This window comes from Ictidomys tridecemlineatus, chromosome 7 (genome assembly GCF_052094955.1).
Source record: "Ictidomys tridecemlineatus isolate mIctTri1 chromosome 7, mIctTri1.hap1, whole genome shotgun sequence".
Classification (NCBI taxonomy): Eukaryota; Metazoa; Chordata; class Mammalia; order Rodentia; family Sciuridae; genus Ictidomys; species Ictidomys tridecemlineatus.
In genome coordinates, this window is record NC_135483.1 from 64631848 (window position 1) to 64651397 (window position 19550).

At 33.0% G+C, this 19550-nt stretch overlaps 1 protein-coding gene across 7 annotated transcripts in view; it reads left to right on the forward strand.

Moving 5' to 3' along the window:
* The window catches only part of Ythdf3 (YTH N6-methyladenosine RNA binding protein F3), a 38803-nt gene extending 26499 nt beyond the window's left edge, over window positions 1-12304 (forward strand). For all 7 annotated transcript variants that reach the window (XM_040293984.2, XM_040293982.2, XM_078017084.1 and 4 more), the window contains one exon: window positions 9192-12304. In XM_040293984.2, coding sequence (XP_040149918.2) covers window positions 9192-9215 — 24 coding nt within the window. In that variant the 3' untranslated portion in view covers window positions 9216-12304. The remainder of the gene's footprint in view (window positions 1-9191) is intronic.
* Window positions 12305-19550: the final 7246 nt, after the last annotated feature.

Below are 19550 nucleotides of genomic sequence, written 5' to 3' on the forward strand. Positions count from 1 at the left end.
AGAGATAAATAATCTTTATTTTGTAAACTTAGTCAGCTTGGGGAGATAAATGAATAGTTCAGGTTAGAGAATTTTGTAATTTTCAGTGTCTTTTGTTAAATTTATTGCTAAGTATTTTGTATTTTTTAAATGTGTGCCACCATATCCAGCTTCAGTTTTTATTTTCTTAATTATGTGCTGGTAATTCAGGTACACCACATAATTATAATTATACAGAATCCCCTATTTAACTATTTTTTAAATGTCCTTGTATCCAGTGATTTGCTGAATTCATTTATTCTAGTAGAAAATCCTTAGAGTTTTCTACCTAACAATCATGAAATCTGTAGGTTGTCTTTTCATATATATATATATATTTTTTTCTTCATGCAATTAAGTAAAAACTCTCAAAATAAGACATAATAAAAATGATTGTGATGAGTTGTATTACTTTACTAAACTAAATTATAAAACATGAATTTATTCCTAACACTTATAGCTGTGTTCATTGAACCACCTAAAATAACATTTAATGTTCATCACCATTTTTTTTCTATTTGAACTTCTTAATTCTTCCTTTTTTGTAATATACTTTTAATTTATTTGATCTTTGGTTGGCACAAATGAATAATTTGTTAGCATTCTGTATCAATTCTTTTCTCAAACCTGAAAATATTCTTTATTTTATAAATACAAATATGGGCACTGGAACCTTTTAAATTTTCCAGTAATGATCATGACTATTATTTTTTCATTAATTTCCACTGAGTTGGTTGTCACCGTAAATGTTTGTTTTATTAGTCCAACTCTGCAGTAGTAATGGACAGTAATAATGTAGAGCTTTATTACAATGTAAATGTAAATGTAAAACATTTGAAAAGTTGATTTCTGAAAATGACCTCTAGCCCCAAATCATAAACATTGTTCTTTCCCCCGATGACTACATGGTTGTGAATTTCAAGTGCAGAATTGGTTTGTTTCCTTTGTACTCTTTGTCTTTTGCTTTCTTAATGCAAAAGGAGTTGTCATGTTTTTGGGATAGAGCAAGTCCGAAACTTATCTCAGCATTAAAGTACTTTAAAAGGCTCTGAACACAATGTGGGGCTTTTGAGCAGCTGGGATTTTTATCCATTACTTACTGCCCTGATTGTATTCTTTGGCATGAATTTTTCCAGTCCTGTCAGCCTCCTATGCAGATTCATTCTAAGTTATTAATTTTCCTGAAGAATTGAATCTGTTAGATGTTTTAATTTAAATGCTGTTTCATCTGTAAATGGTTTTCTTGAAATATACACACTCGCTTTTTCCTTTATTTAATTGAAAAACATAGCCTGACACAGACATTAGGTTTAATTTGGGTGTGGAATTTAAGAGATACTTTCACCCTCAAACAATAATTTTGATTTCCTGTGCAAGGGCAGCCATTAAAATAGCAATACCCTATAAAATATTTGTTTTTTTTTCATATTTCTGCAATGGTGTTTGAGAGTTGCATGCAAATTGTGCATTTCTTTAGTGATCATTTTTAAATTTTATTTTGAAATATTAAGACTTACAGCATGTTGCAAAGGTAATATAGGAGGTTTCTATATATACTTATTCTCTTTTCCTTAATATTAACATGCATATAATCATGGAGTATTTATTTGAACAAAGAAATTTTTTTTAATTGGTTGTTCAAAACATTACAAAGCTCTTGACATATCATATTTCATACATTAGATTCAAGTGGGTTATGAACTCCCATTTTTACTCCAAATACAGATTGCAGAATCACATCGGTTACACATCCACATTTTTACATGATGCCATATTAGTGACTGCTGTATTCTGCTACCTTTCCTATCCTCTACTATTCCCCCTCCCCTCCCCTCCCATCTTCTCTCTGTACCCCGTCTACTACAGTTCATTTCTCTCCTTGTTTTTTCCCCCATTCCCCTCACAACCACTTATATGTAATTTTGTGTAACAATGAGGGTCTCCTTCCATTTCCATGCAATTTACCTTTTCTCTCCCTTTCCCTCCCACCTTCATGTCTCTGTTTAATGTTAGTCTTTTCCTCCTGCTCTTCCTTCCTGCTCTGTTCTTAGTTGCTCTCTTTATATCAAAGAAGACATTTGGCATTTGTTTTTTAGGGATTAATAGAGCATAATCTGCTCTAATGTCATCCATTTCCCTGCAAATTCTATGATTTTGTCATTTTTTAGTGCTGCCTAATACTCCATTGTGTATAAATGCCACATTTTTTAATCCATTCATCTATTGAAGGGCATCTGGTTTGGTTCCACAGTCTAGCTATTGTGAATTGTGCTGCTGTGAACATTGATGTGGCAGTATCCCTGTAGTATGCTCTTTTAAGGTCTACAGGGAATAGTCCAAGAAGGGGAATAGCTGGGTCAAATGGTGGTTCCATTCCCAGCTTTCCAAGGAATCTCCATACAGCTTTCCAAATTGGCTGCACCAATTTGCAGTCCTACCAGCAATGTATAAGAGTACCCTTTTCCCTACATCCTCGCCAGCACTTGTTGTTTGACTTCAAAATGGCTGACAATCTTACTGAAGTGAGATGGTATCTTAGGGTGGTTTTGATTTGCATTTTTCTGACTGCTAGAGATGGTGAGCATTTTTTCATGTACTTGTTGATTGACTGTATGTCCTCCTCTGTGAAGTGTCTGTTCAGGTCTTTGGCCCACTTGTTGATTGGGTTATTATCTTATTGTTTAATTTTTTGAGTTCTTTGTATACTCTGGATATTAGGGCTCTATCTGAAGTGTGAGGAGTAAAAATTTGTTCCCATGATGTAGGCTTGCTATTTACCTCTCTTATTGTTTCTCTTGCTGAGAAAAAACTTTTTAGTTTGAGTAAGTCCCATTTGTTGGTTCTAGTTATTAACTCTTGTGTTATGGGTGTCCTATTAAGGAATTTGGAGCCCGACCCAACAATATGTAGATCGGAGCCAATTTTTTCTTCTATCAGATGCAGAGTCTCTGATTTGATATCAAGCTCCTTGATCCATTTTGAGTTAACTTTTGTGCATGGCGAGAGAAAGGGATTCAATTTCATTTTGTTGCATATGGATTTCCAGTTTTCCCAGCACCATTTGTTGAAGATGTTATCCTTTCTCCATTGCATGCTTTTAGCCCCTTTATCAAATATAAGATAGTTGTAATTTTGTGGATTGGTCTCTGTGTCCTCTATTCTGTACCATTGGTCCACCCGCCTGTTTTGGTACCAGTACCATGCTGTTTTTGTTACTATTGCTCTATAGTATAGTTCAAAATCTGGTATCGCTATACTGCCTGTCTCACACTTCCTGCTTAGAATTGCTTTTGCTATTCTGGGTTTTTTGTTTTTCCATATGAATTTCATAATTGCTTTGTCTATTTCTACAAGAAATGCCCTTGGGATTTTGATTGGCATTGCATTGAACCTATAGAGAACTTTGGGTAATATTGCCATTTTGATGATGTTAGTTCTTCCTATCCATGAACAGGGTATATTTTTCCATCTTCTAAGGTCTTCTTCTATTTCTCTCTTTAGGGTTCTGTAGTTTTCATTGTATAAATCTTTCACCTCTTTTGTTAGGTTGATTCCCAAGTATTTTATTTTTTTTTGAGGATATTGTGAATGGGGTGGTTGTCCTCATTTCCATTTCAGAAGATTTGTCGATGATATACAGGAATGCCTTTGATTTATGTGTGTTGATTTTATATCCTGCCACTTTGCTGAATTCATTTATTAACTCTAGTAGTTTCTTTGTAGACTCTTTTGGGTTTGTTAGATATAATATCATCATCTGCAAATAATGATAATTTAAGTTCTTCTTTTCTTATTTTTAACCTCCATACCATCAAAGCGCCTGACCTCAATATAAAATCCTAAGTTCAAACCTCAATTCTATACATGCCATCAAATTCTGTAGGCCTCTAATGAAACTAATGAACTTACCTTAAATCACAATTAAATCCAACATCTCTAAACATTGTCTCCCAACACAAAGGAGAAATATTGGAACTATAAAAACCAAAACAAATTTAAAAAAGAAAACAGAAAGACAACAGTCAAACATTTGTAAAGCAACGAGAGCACCATGAAAAAACAAGGGAAAAAAGGATTACAAACAATGCAGGACAACTTAAATTCACAGGAGAACCTAGAGGCTTCAGAAAAATGGTCAGAGAAAGAACTCAAGGCATACCTAACTCAGATGGAATGGAATCTTAGAGAAGACGTTAGACAGCAAGTCCAAACAATGAAAGTATAGTTTGAAAACGAATTAAATAGGCAAATTCAAATGGCAAAGAACGAGCTATACCAGGAGATAGAGATTTAAAAAAAAAAAATCAAACAGTAATCCTAGAAATGAACAAAGAAATTAACAGTGGTTAATACTGTTAAAGAAATTACAGACTTTTCCCCAATTCCTCATTTTCCTGATAGATATGGCCTGGACACCTGCATATTTCATTGAGTTGCCATGTTTCCTCAGTTGTCTCCAATCTGTTAACAGTTTTCTGACTTTCTTTGTTTCTTATATCTTTCAAGACTACAGAGCAGTGGGGTAAATCCCCAGCAACCCTCCCCCCCCAAAAAAAAAAGATTACTAAACAGGTGGATTTCAGATTTCCAGAAAACTTTGTTTGCTTGGTGTTTTCTCATGATTAGATGACATTATGGATTTGAGGAAGAATCCCACAGAAATGATGTGCTCATTACTGGTAGTATTAACATTGATTACTTGTTTAAGGTGATGGATGTCTAGTGGGTTTCTGCATTAGAAATGTTCTGATTCCCCCTTTTGTATTCTGTTTCTGGAAGCAAGTCTACTAGGAACTATACTTAAAACTAGGAAAATCGAATTATCAAAGAATTAGTTTGTTGTCTAATTGTCACTCTTTTCATTTGCCCCTTTAATTTATCTACTAAGTTTTTCAATTTGAAAACTAGTTTTCTAAGATACAAATGTATTTTTGTGTTTATTGCATTTGGATTTCAAATGTTTGCTTCTTTTACTGTTTTTGCACGTGTTCACTGTTCTTTCAGTAATTCTATTGTACTATGTTCTCAGTGCTTACCTTCATTTTTATTTTTCTAGATGCCATGGCTTCTTAGATACATGGTTACTTTTCCCTTGTGACTCATTTGTGGCCTCTGGTCTAGTTACTGAAGTATTGCTAATAATGATAAACCTTCAGATGATTAGAAGAAAAGTTATTTAAAGACGAGCTGGTGTTCCCTCTTAGGACATTGAAGAAAATCTTTATTTTCTGGTTCTTTCCTGGTTTGAAGCATAGGGACTATCTGTCAGAAAATTATGAGTTGACAACAACTTCTTGGGTTCAATTCCATGGGCCATTTTCTGGTCTTGATCCTAGGATCTTTGTTGATCCTCCAGTGTATTGGGTTGGAGAAGAAACCCTGTACTACCCAGTTTTTTCTTCAGACTTAATAGTTCTAAAATCTCACAGTATGAGTTGTTGAGGTATAGTGTGCTATTAATGGAAAAAAGGTTGGGGTGGGGAGAGTTGGAAGGGAAGAATTCTTCTGTTAATCATTTTTATTATTTAAAGAAAAAATTGAATTCTGTAATTAGATATTAGTACCCTATGTACATATATAACTATACGACTGGTGTGATTTTACATTATATACAACCAGAAGAATCAGAAATTATAGTTCATTATATATGATGTATCAAAGTCCATTCAACTGTCATGTGTAACTAATTAAAACATTAAAATAATTAACAAATACATATTCTGAGAATATAAGAAAAATTGAATTCTGTGAATCACTTGATAGTTTGTATCCTAGAATGCCTTTTTAGTTACATTTGAAGTTGATAATATCACTGATAGCTCATCATTTCTAGTTTTTGTATTTCTAGTGATTTGTAACTGATAGTTCTAGGTACATGGACTATATTAGAATTATTAGAATATTTAATATTAATAGTTTAAGCTACGTTCCTACTTCTTGGTAGGATTTGTAGGATTTGTTTATTAGAAAGAAATGGACCATAAACTTCTGGAGAACTAATTCTCTTGATGGATGTTTACTGTGTCCTGATGACTTCCAAATTTGTATTCCCATTCTAAACCATTGTTATCTCAAGACACATCTAATTATATATTTGACATTTTCATTTATTATCTCATAAACATTAATATAATTCCTATTTTTTGCCTGCCCCAATCTCCTTTTTTTTTCTTTTTTTAAGAAAATATGTACCATTTTGTCTTTTAGAGATGTTTAGTCTAAAAATCCTGGACTCATTCTTGATACTATTGTTTATTACCCCTTATCTAATCCATCAGTAAGTGATGGTTGTCTTGGCTTTCAAAATGTATCATGAGTCCAAGCACTTGTCACTAGCTCTATCTCTTTTGAAGTTGTTAAGTTTGCCTTATCCTGTTAAATTTATTGGCATATTAACATTAATAGTATTTTTATATTTGTACTATTATGATTTTTTAAAAAATCAGTGTTTTGGAGATTTTCTATTGTGAGTTACCTGCCAAAGCACCAACTTTAAGTTTTTGTTCTCTTTATTTTTTTTTCTATTTTATTATATTCTGCTGTTATCATATTTTCTTTCATTTTTTTTCTTTCTTGAAGTGGATGATGAGCTCATCACTTTTTAGCTTTTTTAAAAAAATTCTACACATGTAAATTTCTAGTATCTTTTGGAGGACCCTTACATTTTTATTGTTGTACTGCTATAAAATTTTTCTGATTTCCATTATGACTTTTTTAAAAGACTTTTAGAAGTGTTTCAAAATTTCCAAATGTGTCTAAGTTGTTTTTGCTCCTAAAATTTATGTCAGAAAATGGGTACACTATGAAACTGACTCTGACATTTATTGAAATTTGTTTTCTGGCCTAGCATGTAAGATACATTGTGTACCTGGATAAAATGTGTACTCTGTAGTTATTTGTGCCAGTTTTCTGTATTCTTTGGGTTAAACTTTTTACTTCCTTGTCAGCTTCATCTATTACTAAGAGAAATGTGTTAAATTCTCCTATCATGAATTTGTTTGCTTCTCCTTATAATTCTGACAAAAACTGCTTATCAAAAACTTTCTTATTCAGTATGTAGCGATCACTTTTATTTCTAAAAATGGCTTTTGTCTTTTAAGAACAGTTTGTCTGATATTGATATGGTTGTCTTAATTTGGTATATGTTACCATATATATGTATTAATCTTAAACTTTTTTTGTATCCTTGTGTTTTGGGTTTATTATAGATAGTGTGTAATGGGATTTTGAGAAATTCTAAATTGATATTTTTTACTTTAATTGATGAGTTTACATTTTTTTGTTCATAAATATATAAAAATGTTTACTTTTCTCCTCTTAATCTAGATCTTTTAAACCTCTAATTAATGAGGACCTTTGTCCTTTTTGTTTTCTTTGTGTCTTTTACTTGTGCAGTTTCAGGTTATGCATTGTATGTATATATATATATATATATATAGAGAGAGAGAGAGAGAGAGAGAGAGAGAGAGAGAGAGATGCATATGTAATCTATGTATTTTAGTGATTCTATAAAAGTACATACTTGATTATAGCTCAAATTGAAACATCGTTTCTAGCTTCCACTTAAATAGCACATGTGTCTCATTGTTAAAACTGATCATTCATGTCCCCCATGTTAAACTTCTTTGTCCAGTTTATCCTTAAGTAGAATTACTTTTTTTCTTTTTTTATATGTTGATGGACCTTTATTTTAATCATTTATTTATCTGTGATGCTGAGATTTAAACCTAGGTGCCTCACACATCCTAGGCAAGCTCTCTACCACTGAGCCACAACCTCAGACCCCTTTTTTCTTTTTTTCCTAGTTTTGATTCATCTTTTTATGGGATAGTACATAAGCAGTATGCTGTTATCTTAATTTATTATTTATTTATATGAGCTGATTATAGGACATGTTTCAAAAATGTCTCATAAGCCTTTTTGTTTTCTTCACTTGAACACTAAACTTTCTGTTTCATCAGGCTTGTAAAAGAATTTTAGGCCTTTGTAAAATTAGACTCCAGCTCTTTGTTATGCTTCCCAGTTAATATTGTTGAGTTTTTGTTTTTGTGTATCCTTTTGAAATAGTTAGCTGCTCTAGTTAGACTGCTCTAGTTAGCTCTGTTTCCAGTATTGTTTTATTCTTTCATTTCAGTGTATTTCACTGATATTTAGGAATCTCTGAGATAATTGCATTTTTAGTTGCCATGTAGTAGGTCATTTTATTAACTTTCTCTATGAAATACTGCTTTTCAAGTTGCAGTGATATATTCAGATGAAAAAGTATCAAAGAACTTAAAGCTTTTTTTTTTTTTTAATCTTTAGAATTTAAAATACAGATTTTTTTGCATGGCCACTTGGAAAGATAGTAGAATTTACTATTGAGTGTGTATTACTCATGCAAAAATATGATGGGAGTAGAAAAAATAAAATGAGAGAATCTTAAAATTTGTTAAAACATTGGTGGTTTTCAAAGTGCTGTTATCCTCATAAGGGCCAGCAGTCCAGGCTTACCTGTGAACTTGTTAGAAATGCAAATTCACCGTTTCCTTGTCCTACCTGTGGGACCTAACTCTTAGTGTTTATACAAGCCCTCCAGGTGATTTGTCTAGAATTAATTAAAAAAATTTGATTAATTGTGAACATGAAAACATTATTCAGTTAAGTATTTTTTAAAGAAGGAATTGTTATATATCTCAATTGTCAAAAGTCAGCAATCAATGGAATGTAACACTTCTTCGTGTGAAAAGTTATAATATACTGAGAATAAGAACGGAAGAAATTTTGGAATTAAAGTTATTTCTAAATTAGTACTGAAATCTTAATGTAATGCACTTTTAATATAGTTCTACCTTTTTTCCAGTCTACCTGAGCTAAATTGCTTTCCAGGTGCTACATCTCACTATCAAAAATTCATTATACTCAAAACACATTATTATACTATGTTCTTCTTAAACAAATCCTGTGGGACAGTAGGACTGTGTAGAGTACTTAAACTGTGTAGAGTACTTAAACTGCCCTGAAATAGGTCTCTATTTGGACTTTCTAATTTAAAATGTTTTGTGGTAACCATGCTTCTGTGATTATTTGAATTAGTATTTGAAGAACTTTGTATGGAGATGACTTATATTATATGTGCATGTAGTTTAAATGATGAAAATATTTTGTTGTAATTCTTTTTGTTTTTCTTTCAGGAGAGAAATAGAAACAAACAATAACCATATGGAGATGTCCTATTAAAATTACAACACTAATGATGTAGACTTTGGAAATGCCTAATAAGTCAAAGAAGACGTTATTAAAGCTTTTTTTCTGCTTAAGGTGACATCTTTGAACACTTTAACACAAAATTGACTCTTCTTGTAATGGTTTTCATCAGCGCATCTGCCCTTATACTCACACCAAACACACTTGAGAACTGTAACTTCGTCAAGCACTTTCTGTCCTGAAGCTTTTACCAGTATCTGCTGTCTTTTGTAATTATGCATCCTAGCTAAGGCACAGAAGACTGAATGAATGCAAGGATTCATTAACTCTTTGAATTTGTTAAATACTAACAGTTAACCATTAGAAGTGGTTCAATGATGTAAGAGTCACACTGCTTCAACTTTTTCTTTGTTGTAGTTTTTAAATTGTCAATTTTTAGCTATTTCAACAGATTAAAAGCAAAATAATCATGCCATATTTAGTCCTGGAGTTCAAGTCTAAATGTTTATGTGAAAAATTATTGTAGTAAACTTTTAATATGGCAAAGCAACCTTAAGCTCTATTTTAGCCAAATGAAACATAATCTGAAATTATATTAGAACATTTCCCTTGTCTTCAAACTGTTTGGTGTAACAGAATATTGATATGCAGCTTGGTGGATTTCACCAGTTAATGCACATTCTTTTCCCCTCCTTCCCTCAATTATATGTATACTGAGAAATGTGCATTTGTCTGAGGAATTATTTTGTTTGCTACCACTTAATGAATCTCAAAATTTTGAGTAAATGTACCTCAGTCTAATCAGACTTTTTATGACCTTTATAACTACGTTTAAAATCCTTAATTCCTATTTCTGGGTGTTTGCGAGCCTGATTGCTATCATGAAGTAAAAATTTATTATTCTAGATATTCACTAGCTAAATAAACATAGTTCTTGTTTAGCAAGCATATATTGTTCCTCAACTCTTTTCTCCAGCTTTTGCAGTGTCCTGGCATCCTTAAAATACTTTGAGAATATGGCCTTGATCCATGAATTAAATCAGTATCTAAGTGAATGTGTTGATGTTTTATTGATCAGATCTATATAAGTGGGAATACAGCATATATCTGGGTATTCTTATAGTTATCTTTTTAACATCTTATTTTTTTCATTAATTACATATCAACATTAATTTTGTATCTTGAAACAAATTGATTTTGTATAATTGAATGTGTCAAGCATCTGTATTAACTGATTTGATGGCATAAGGTTATGAAAATAATGTCCTGCCCCTTATATTATTGTTCCAAAAGGAGAAAGCTATGTCAAAATATATGTTAAGGGTGAAAATAGCAATACAGTAGATTTGCATACCTTGATGTTTTGCATTACTCCATTTATGTTTACATCATGTTTAGAAATGTTTTCATTTACTATGATCTTTGGTCACTTCAACTCAAAAGCCTAGTGACATATTTCTTTGAGGCTTTCATTTATATAATATTTTTTTTGTACAGTGTTTTCTTAAAGCGTACAAATACTGTATTTTTTTTTTTCACTCAAATACAGTATTTGTAGAAAACTGTAGCTACGTCACAGTTCTTGGGTAGTCCCAGTGTAGTTATATCAATGTTTACTGAAGGGAACATCAAAATGTTAGTGGTATATTTAAAAATAGAGATTTTCTTAAAGGAAAATTGCACCTATTTTACCTTTTTGAGACTAAGCCATGAAATCTTGTAACACGTCTCTTAACTATTTACAATAAAAATTGGCATTTGGGTACAGTCACCACAGCAATGTTCTATGTCTCTAATATTGTATAGGTAAGGCTTGCCAAAGATGATTGTTACCATTTCTGGAGGTTCTATTGGAGAAAACTGTAAAAGGGTGACCTTGTTGGAAGGATCTGAGTCCTCCCCCTGAGGTTCTCTTTTTATTGGTGCTTTATTAGCAACTCTGGATATTTTTATAAAACTAGTTACATTATAAATGGATTCAAACTTGTTTAATTTATACTAGGTTTCTATTAGGAAATGTCATGGAAACATCCAGCATGTAGGCTGATTGCAATAGACTCAGACATTGTCAAGTGTTGCTTAGAGTCTATGCATGGTGAGGAGTACATCCCAGTGCCTTTAACGTGGATTTCTAATATTAAGTGAAATGGGTGCAGCATTCCTTTGGGAAAAAAAAAATATATCAATTGGTAATTTTGTGGTTTTCTCATTTAAGTTTTCCCCAACATACCGACTTTCTCTTTCTCTTGGTCTGCCAGGTCAGTGTATTACAAGATGTTTTTTCTCTAAATGAAATTAATACAGGTTGTCTTGAATGCAACCAAATGAATGTTTCTTCACTGTAGGGACCAAAAAAGAGAATGTGGGCTCTACAAGAGGAAATACCTAATCAAATGTTTGAATAATCATGAATGAAGACATTATTGTCCCAGTAAATTTCTCTCTTAATGTTTTTCTGAGGTCTGGTTTGAATGTTTCTTTTTAAAGTTATCTTATGTGGATATTTTCTTTCGAAAGGTATTATAGTTTGTATACTTAACAGTAAGGGGGAAAATGTAACCAAAATTAGTATTCTTTATCTATACATATTGGTACTTGAAGATTCCTTTCAAAAGAAACCCAGCCTTTTTTTAAAATTTTAGTACTTAATTCCTCATTTTAACTTAAGTGATCTTTCTAATCCAAAAGCTGTGTTATTTTTTGAGTACAATGCATGGGGGTTAAGCTGATGTTAAAACAGTTTGCAATAAAAAAAAAAAAAAAGAATCAGCTTAAGTCATTTAATCAAGTGCATTCTGCATCCTTTAAAATTAAGTTTGAGAGATTTAAGAGAATTGTGTTTTCATTAAGTTTTGCATATCTTTTGTTATGCCATGTAAATTCCCTTTTTCGTATGATTAAAGGAAGGTTATGATAAAATGATTAGTTCATTTACATTCACTTGTAGCAATTACTTGAGAATTTGAATTTTGTCGTGTTTGGGTTTGTTCATTCCTGTGAATGATGGTACAGTTAGGTGAGATTTTCTGTTATGGTACCCAAACTCACCATTTGGTCCTCTTTAATCTTTGAGGGTTTCAATAAAAATTGTTCACTCATATCTGTGTTGTGTTGCCTGCTTAAAAAGAAAACAATTTTGCCTACTCTAGTATGAATTTCTCTATTGATATATCCTTCAAGTACAAATAGATTATGTCATTCATTTTAGTTGGTTGTTTAGATTAAGTGGGAAAATTAAGCTAAGATAGCATTTCATCCTAATCTTTGTCTATTCCTATTTAGTTACATGTTCTTAATAAAACAACAACAAAAAAAAAAACCTTAGAGCAATACACTGTTAGAAAATTATTTCTTGGGACCAAGAGTAGGAGATTATAGTTATTAGACAGCTGGTGCTACTTTTTCCTTCATCTCCATAAAAATAAATGGGTCTTCTCTCTTTTGTTCTAATTCTCTATTTTTTTCTGATGGAGGAATTAAAGAATTTAGATTTGTATTATCAAAACCAGCTGTAATCAAACAACACTGCTGACTTTGACTAGGGCACAAAGAAATACCCCATGTGAGCCCACAATGCAGCATAATCAGAAATTTTTTTACTGCTTATCTCCCTGAAGGGAAAATTTACATTTCATTAGCATACTTAGGAATTGAGGCCAGGTATTCATAGTTAGGACCTCAATTCTTATTATTGCTTTATGATAGTGGATTTCTAGTTCTAGTCTAGAAACTAAATACTCTTCCAGTCAGATGTTTAGTGACCTATTCAACATTATGTATGCTTTCTTATAATGCATAATCTTGATATGTGTTGTTTACTCACATGGTGTAATAATTATTTTGTCACATGTGCATAGTAGTGGCAGCTTACAAATAGTGCACCAAATATATGCATCCTGTGATTTTAGTTACCTGTATAACATTGACTAATGAAAAATGATGCAAGGAAGATAGAAGAGTTTACAGCATTGATTGGTTCCCCACCCGTTCCTATCACCCCCACTTGTCCCTTCATAGAGCATATAAGTTTTTTTAGATTATTAAAATGTTATTTTGAAATGTAAGGTTCCCCCCCCTTTCTTGAGGAGCAAACACAGAATTTCATGCATGCTTAGTGTTTGTTCCTTTGAAAGTAAGTTTGGAAATCAATTTTGAGTTTTAGTAATCTTTGAAGTAGAATGTGTGTCCCAAAGAAATCCCAAGTTTTTTCTTCTGCCGTTTCATATTAAAATTAATATTTTAAAATATTTTTGTTTTAAAAATAGGCTTTATTTTTTAGAACAGTTTTACAGAAAAGTTGGAAAGATTTAAACTCCCCATATTCTTTAATTTTTTCTATTTTTTTAGTTGTTGGACACATAAAACCTTTATTTTTATGTGGTGCTGAGGATTGAATCCGTGTCTCATACATGCTGGGCTAGCACTCTACCACTGAGCTACAACCCCAGCCAAAGCTCTCCTTATTCATAATATCATACCAATATTGATTCCTTATCAGTAACTAAAATGCGTATTTTTAGATTTTTTTCTGTTTTACCTAATATCTTTTTCTGGTCCAGCATCCAATCAAGGATACCTTATCACTTTCAGTTGTCACATCTCCTTGATTTTGTCTTCGTTTTAATGGTTTCTTGCACTTGTTTTTGATGAGATGTATGGTCAAATACTTAAAAGAATGCTCCTCCTTTGGTATTTGGCTTGTGTTAATCTTAAACTTAGATGGGTTATAAGCTTTAGAGAGAAAGACCACATAACCCATTTTTATCATGTATTAAAGAGACAACTACCAACATTGTCTGGCCATTGATACTACCTTGAGCCTCTTTGAGGTAATGTTTGCCAGCTTCCTTCATTGTAAAGTTTCTGTCCTCCGTCGTCCCCTCCCCCCCTCCCGCCCTTTCCATACTCTATTCTTCACAGCCCATGTTTGAGTAAGGAATAATGCTATCTCATCACTGTATTTTTTTTAAAGATAATTTTTTAATATTTATTTTTCAGTTTTCGATGGATACAACATTTTTTATGTGGTGCTGTGGATCGAAACCAGCACCCCGTGCATGCCAGGTGAGTGCGTTACCGCTTGAGCCGCATCCCCAGCCCAATCCTGTATTTTTAAAAGGGAAATATAGAAATCTTTTATTATTTATTCATATCCCAGCTGGCTCTGAGCCAGTACTTTTTTTTTTTTTTTTTTTGCTTTTAGAAACATCTCCCTTCAATTTTCCCTTTAATGTCAACAGAATATTGGATCCTGGAGGAATTTTAATGACAACTCATATCTACTTTTTGAATTATTTCCAATTGTGTGTATAGAGTAGCAATGATCCTAAAAAAGGGATTGGAAATGTAGTAGCTAAGCTTTAGTTTGTGGGAAAATATCTGTAGCTTATGTGTATAGGTAGAAACTAATAATCATCCAGATTTGATTGTGGGAGCAAAACCTGAGGTAGGAGGTATACAATATGTTATGGCTAGATTGATGCATTCCTTTAACAAGTATTTATTTTTAAATAGAGTAGCATCTGGGTTTTCAAGGAATTTTTTTACTGTATTATTTTTGGTTGAAAGAAATTGTGTATATTTATTGGATACAGTGTGACATAACAGTATCTGTATACAATGTATAATAATCACATGAAAATAGTTGGCCTATTACCTCAGACTTGCCATTTTGTGTTGAGGTGTTCAAAATATAGAAATATCCACTTGGCAGTTATCTTGCTGGTTATATAGGACATCAGAAGATTATTACTATTCAGTTACAGCCCTGTGCCCATTAAGTATTCTCTCCCTCCTTTGTCTGTCCTACAGTCTTCCCAGGATTCAGTAACCACTGTTCTATTATCTTCTATTATCTACTTTTGAGATCAACTTTTGAGCTTCCATATAAAAGTGAGAACATGAATGTTTGTCTTGCTGTGGCCACATTTCACTTAATGTTGATGAAATTCTTTTGGAACATTTCTGAGGCTGCTATGTAATATAATGGCTCAGAGCATAGATTTGGAGGCTGGCTGATTGACCATCCTGGAATCTTGGGTCCACTACTTTAATTGGATTTCCTGGTGGATTAAAAAATCACCAGATTTGGTGATGTAAACCTGTAATCCCAACTACTTGGAAGACTATTTCAGAAGGATTGCAAGACTAATCTTGGCAATTTAGCCAGACACTGTCTGGCTAAATTTACATTCAAGTAAATAAAAGTAAATTTACATACAAGTAAATAAATAATAGAATGTACTTTGACATGTAAACAAGGTAATATTCATTAAGTGTTAGCACAATTCCTGAAAATTTAGCAGGCCTCCCAGTATTGATTATTAACTGTTCTGTTTCTTGTGAAGAACTTAGGACCTATTGATTCTTGTTGAAGATTTCTTAAGAGTAATCTTTACTGCTTAGATGCAGCTTAGAGCTTGTAGTCAAAATTGACTACTTTTAAGTCAATGTTTTGTTGATTCTGAGAAGTCACTGCATGAATAAAGTTTTGTTAAATTATCTTTTTTAAAAAATATTTTTTTAGTTATTGATAGACTTATTTTTAAAATTTTTTTTAGTTGTTGATAGACTTTTATTCATTTATAAAATCAAACCCAGTACCTCACACCTGCCAGACAAGTGTGCTACCACTGAGCCACAGTCCCAGCCCCTCTTTTTCTTTCTTTTTTTTTTTTTTAACTTTTCATTTTTCAGAGTTTTCAGGACTGCTTTCAGTGCCTTTTTAAAGTACAACAATATGGCTCATCCTGTTAGAGCAGATGGCGGACCAAGGGTGAATTAGACTAAACAGAAAAAAGCTAACATAGGGGAGTAGTGGTAAGAAAATTTATGAACAGTAGAAGAAAAGCTAAAACTGAAAACATTTTTTTTACTTTGATCATTACAAATGCCCTTTGATACTAGATGTCATTTAAATATATTTAAAAATCTTAAGCTCTTCATTATGACTAATATAATTTCAGAATGGAAATTCCAATGTGCATATGTTACCTCCATATTTCATCACTGAAATTTTGCAATTTTAAAAGGAGAGATATTTGGAATGCACAAAATAAAATGGTAGTTCTGACTAGTAATAATCCAAAGGAAGAATACTAATGAAATAAAAATTGCCTTCAATCTAGTATGTTGCATGCTAATATTAAAATTATCCCCAACAAATAAATAAAGCTTGTTCTACTTGGAATAACTGGATTAACTCTCTTGGTGCCCTGTGTAGTGCCCAATGTTGAGATCACAGTACAGTCAGCTGTCCAAATCCATGGTTTCACGTCTGAGGAGTCCACCAACTGTGGATTGAAAGTGTTCTGAAAAATATAGCATCTATATGGGACATGTACAGACCTTGTTTTGTCATTATTCTCCCCAAAATACAACAATTAACAGCATTTACACTATGTTAGGTATTATAATAATGCAGAGATGATTTAATATGTATTAGGAAGATGTGTGTAATATACATATGCAAATACCATGCCATTTTATGTGAAGGAATTGAGCAGTTATAGATTCTGGTGTTACAGATTTTGATCCTGAAACCAGTCTCTCTCTCTCTCTCTCTCTCTCTCTCTCTCTCTCTCTCTCTCTCTATTTTGATCCTGAAACCAGTCTCTCTCTCTCTCTCTCTCTCTCTCTCTCTCTCTCACACACACACACACACACACACACACACACACACACACACACACCCTCCCACCCCACCCCTGCACTGCCCCTATAGCCACTACTAATTTTTTAGTTGACTCATGTTTATATGCTTTCCAGGCGTCATTGTGCATCTTCCTAAACTTATTCTGGTTCTAATTATTTCTATTTAAGTGCATAAATTGATCAAATGTAACTGTTTCTAAGAAAACTAAACTGACTGCTTTGAAGTACCTGATAAAGGTGAGCTATCTTTGTGGATTTGAAAACTGAAAGCTGTGGAAAAATCATAAAAAATGTTTTTGGTTCCTACCCCACTGGGAAATCTTAGATGATGCATTAGAAGAGTAGTAGTTAGTCAGAAGAAAGATGGATTACTTACTCAAAGGCATAGTTGTCTTGTACCATTATGAAACAACGGAATCAAAGTATTTGTTTTAAGCTAAAATGGTTGTATCACATTTTATAATCTGTTCTATAGTAACATATTTCCTTATTTAACACTGTTCATTTCCAAAAATTTAACCTAAATCACATATGAAGTCCAAACATTTTTTTCCTTTGCATTAAGCAGGTTGACATTTTCTGCATGTGACTGAATGTGTACGTGTGTGATGATAAATTGTTATGATGTCTGCAAATAAATGCAATAGAGAAAGAAGTATTCATGCCCTTTAGAAAATAATAACTAAATTATAAGACATGTTTCTGTATGAAATGTTGAACAGAAGAGAAGTACACAGCAACAATTCCTGATATGTAGATGTAAATATATTGAAACAGTGTTAAGTGTCATGGATTGCTGTGAGTAATTAAATCATTCATCTTTTGAAAGGGCATGGGTTCCTTTCTGAGGTCATATATAAACTGATTTTTTTTCCCCAATACACCTTTTTAATAAGGGAAGGAAAATACTAAGAAAGAAGAAGTCAGTAATGAAAAATCTACCTTGGAATTATATGGGCTAGGTTTTCCAACTAGGCTTTTCTTTAAATTCCTGTTACTTTCCAGGCAATATTTTTAAAGTCAACATTAAAAATAAAAGTGAGTGGAACCCAGGGCACTTAATGGAATGCATATCTAGTGTATATACATAGAAGTCAACCACTTATTTTGGTCAGCGTTGATTTCTATAGGCAACCAGATTTCACAGAATGTATTTGGACAGCTTTCCAACAAGGCTCACATGTGCAAAAGATATAATGTTTTAGTCATGAGGAGACATGCAAATGTTTCTGCCCTTTTAGTTTATGCCTATGGTTTGGTGATGAAACCACTTTGTTCCCAAGTGGCAACTTTCTCTGTTTTTAAGGAAAACCTCAGATACATTTCATCATTGTGGATCTTATTTTTACACAATTCAGGAGTATTGCCTAGAGTCACCATAACACAATTATTGCCTTCCAGTGGTTTCTGAGTGCTGATGGTACTCAGATCTATTATCCCAGGTATCTGGGTCTCAGTGGGCCCTGGATAATTAATTAATAGTAATATCAATGATCAAATTTGTGGTTTTTACATAATACATATCAATCTTGAGTGTTAACTGTGTTATAGTTATCAAAACTTTTTAGTCTCACAACCCCCTTACAAGGAAGCAAAGAGCTTTTGTTCATGTGGGTTATATCTACTAGAAATTAAAACTGAGAAACAGTAAAGCTTCATTTTTTGTTTGTTTGTTTGTTTTTGCAGTATTGGGGATTGAGCCCAGGGATGCTCTCTCACCAAGTTATGTTCCCAACACCTTTTTAAATTTATTTTAAAATTTTGAGATTTTAAGTTGCCCAGGCTGACCTCAAACTTGAGATTTTCCTGCCATTGCCTCTCAAGCTGCTGGGATTAAAGGTGTGCACCAATAAGCCCGGCCAATAGTAAAGCATTTATTGTTTCATTTAACAGCTGATACCCAGGCATGATGGCAAACACTTATAATCCCAATGGCTTAGGAGGTTGAGGCAGGAGGATCGCAAGTCCGAGGCCAGCCTCAACAATTTAGTGAGGTTCTAAGCAACTTATTGAGATGCATTTCAAAATAAAAAGGGCTCAGACTGTGGCTCAGTGGTTAAGTGCCCTGGGTCCAACCCCTAGTATCAATAAATAAATAATAGCTGCCAAACTTTTGTCTCTGTTTCTGCATTCAACATTATTGCAATTTGCTGTCACATCAGCCGCTATAAAACATATGCATGTGAAGGTATTCAAGTGAAAAAGTCTTAGTGTCATCTTGAATATAAATTTGTATTGGGACTCCTTTGAAAGTCCCTTTTCTTTGATACACTGGGGATGGACTCTTTGGTTTGGGCCATTTTATATAAAGGGATTTTCTTACAAAGTTCCGTTGAACGCCTTCTTGAGTAGGCCTGTTTTAGCCTCCTAGAGAGCACATCAATCTTTTTCCTTCTTGATCTGTTTAAAAAAAAAAAATGGGGGAGGGGCATGTACCAGGAGTTGAAATCAGGGATACTGAGCCACATGCCCAGCCCTATTTTATATTTTATTTAGAGACAGGTTTTCACTGAGTTGCTTAACCCCTTGCTTTTGCTGAGGCTAACTTTGAGCTTGTGATCCTCCTGCCTCAGCCTCCTGAGCCACTGGGATTACAGGCGTGCGCCACCACGCTCTGCCGCTCCTTGATCTTAAGTCAAATTCCCATCTTCAGTGGACACATTTATTACAAGGAATAGTTTTAGTTATAAATG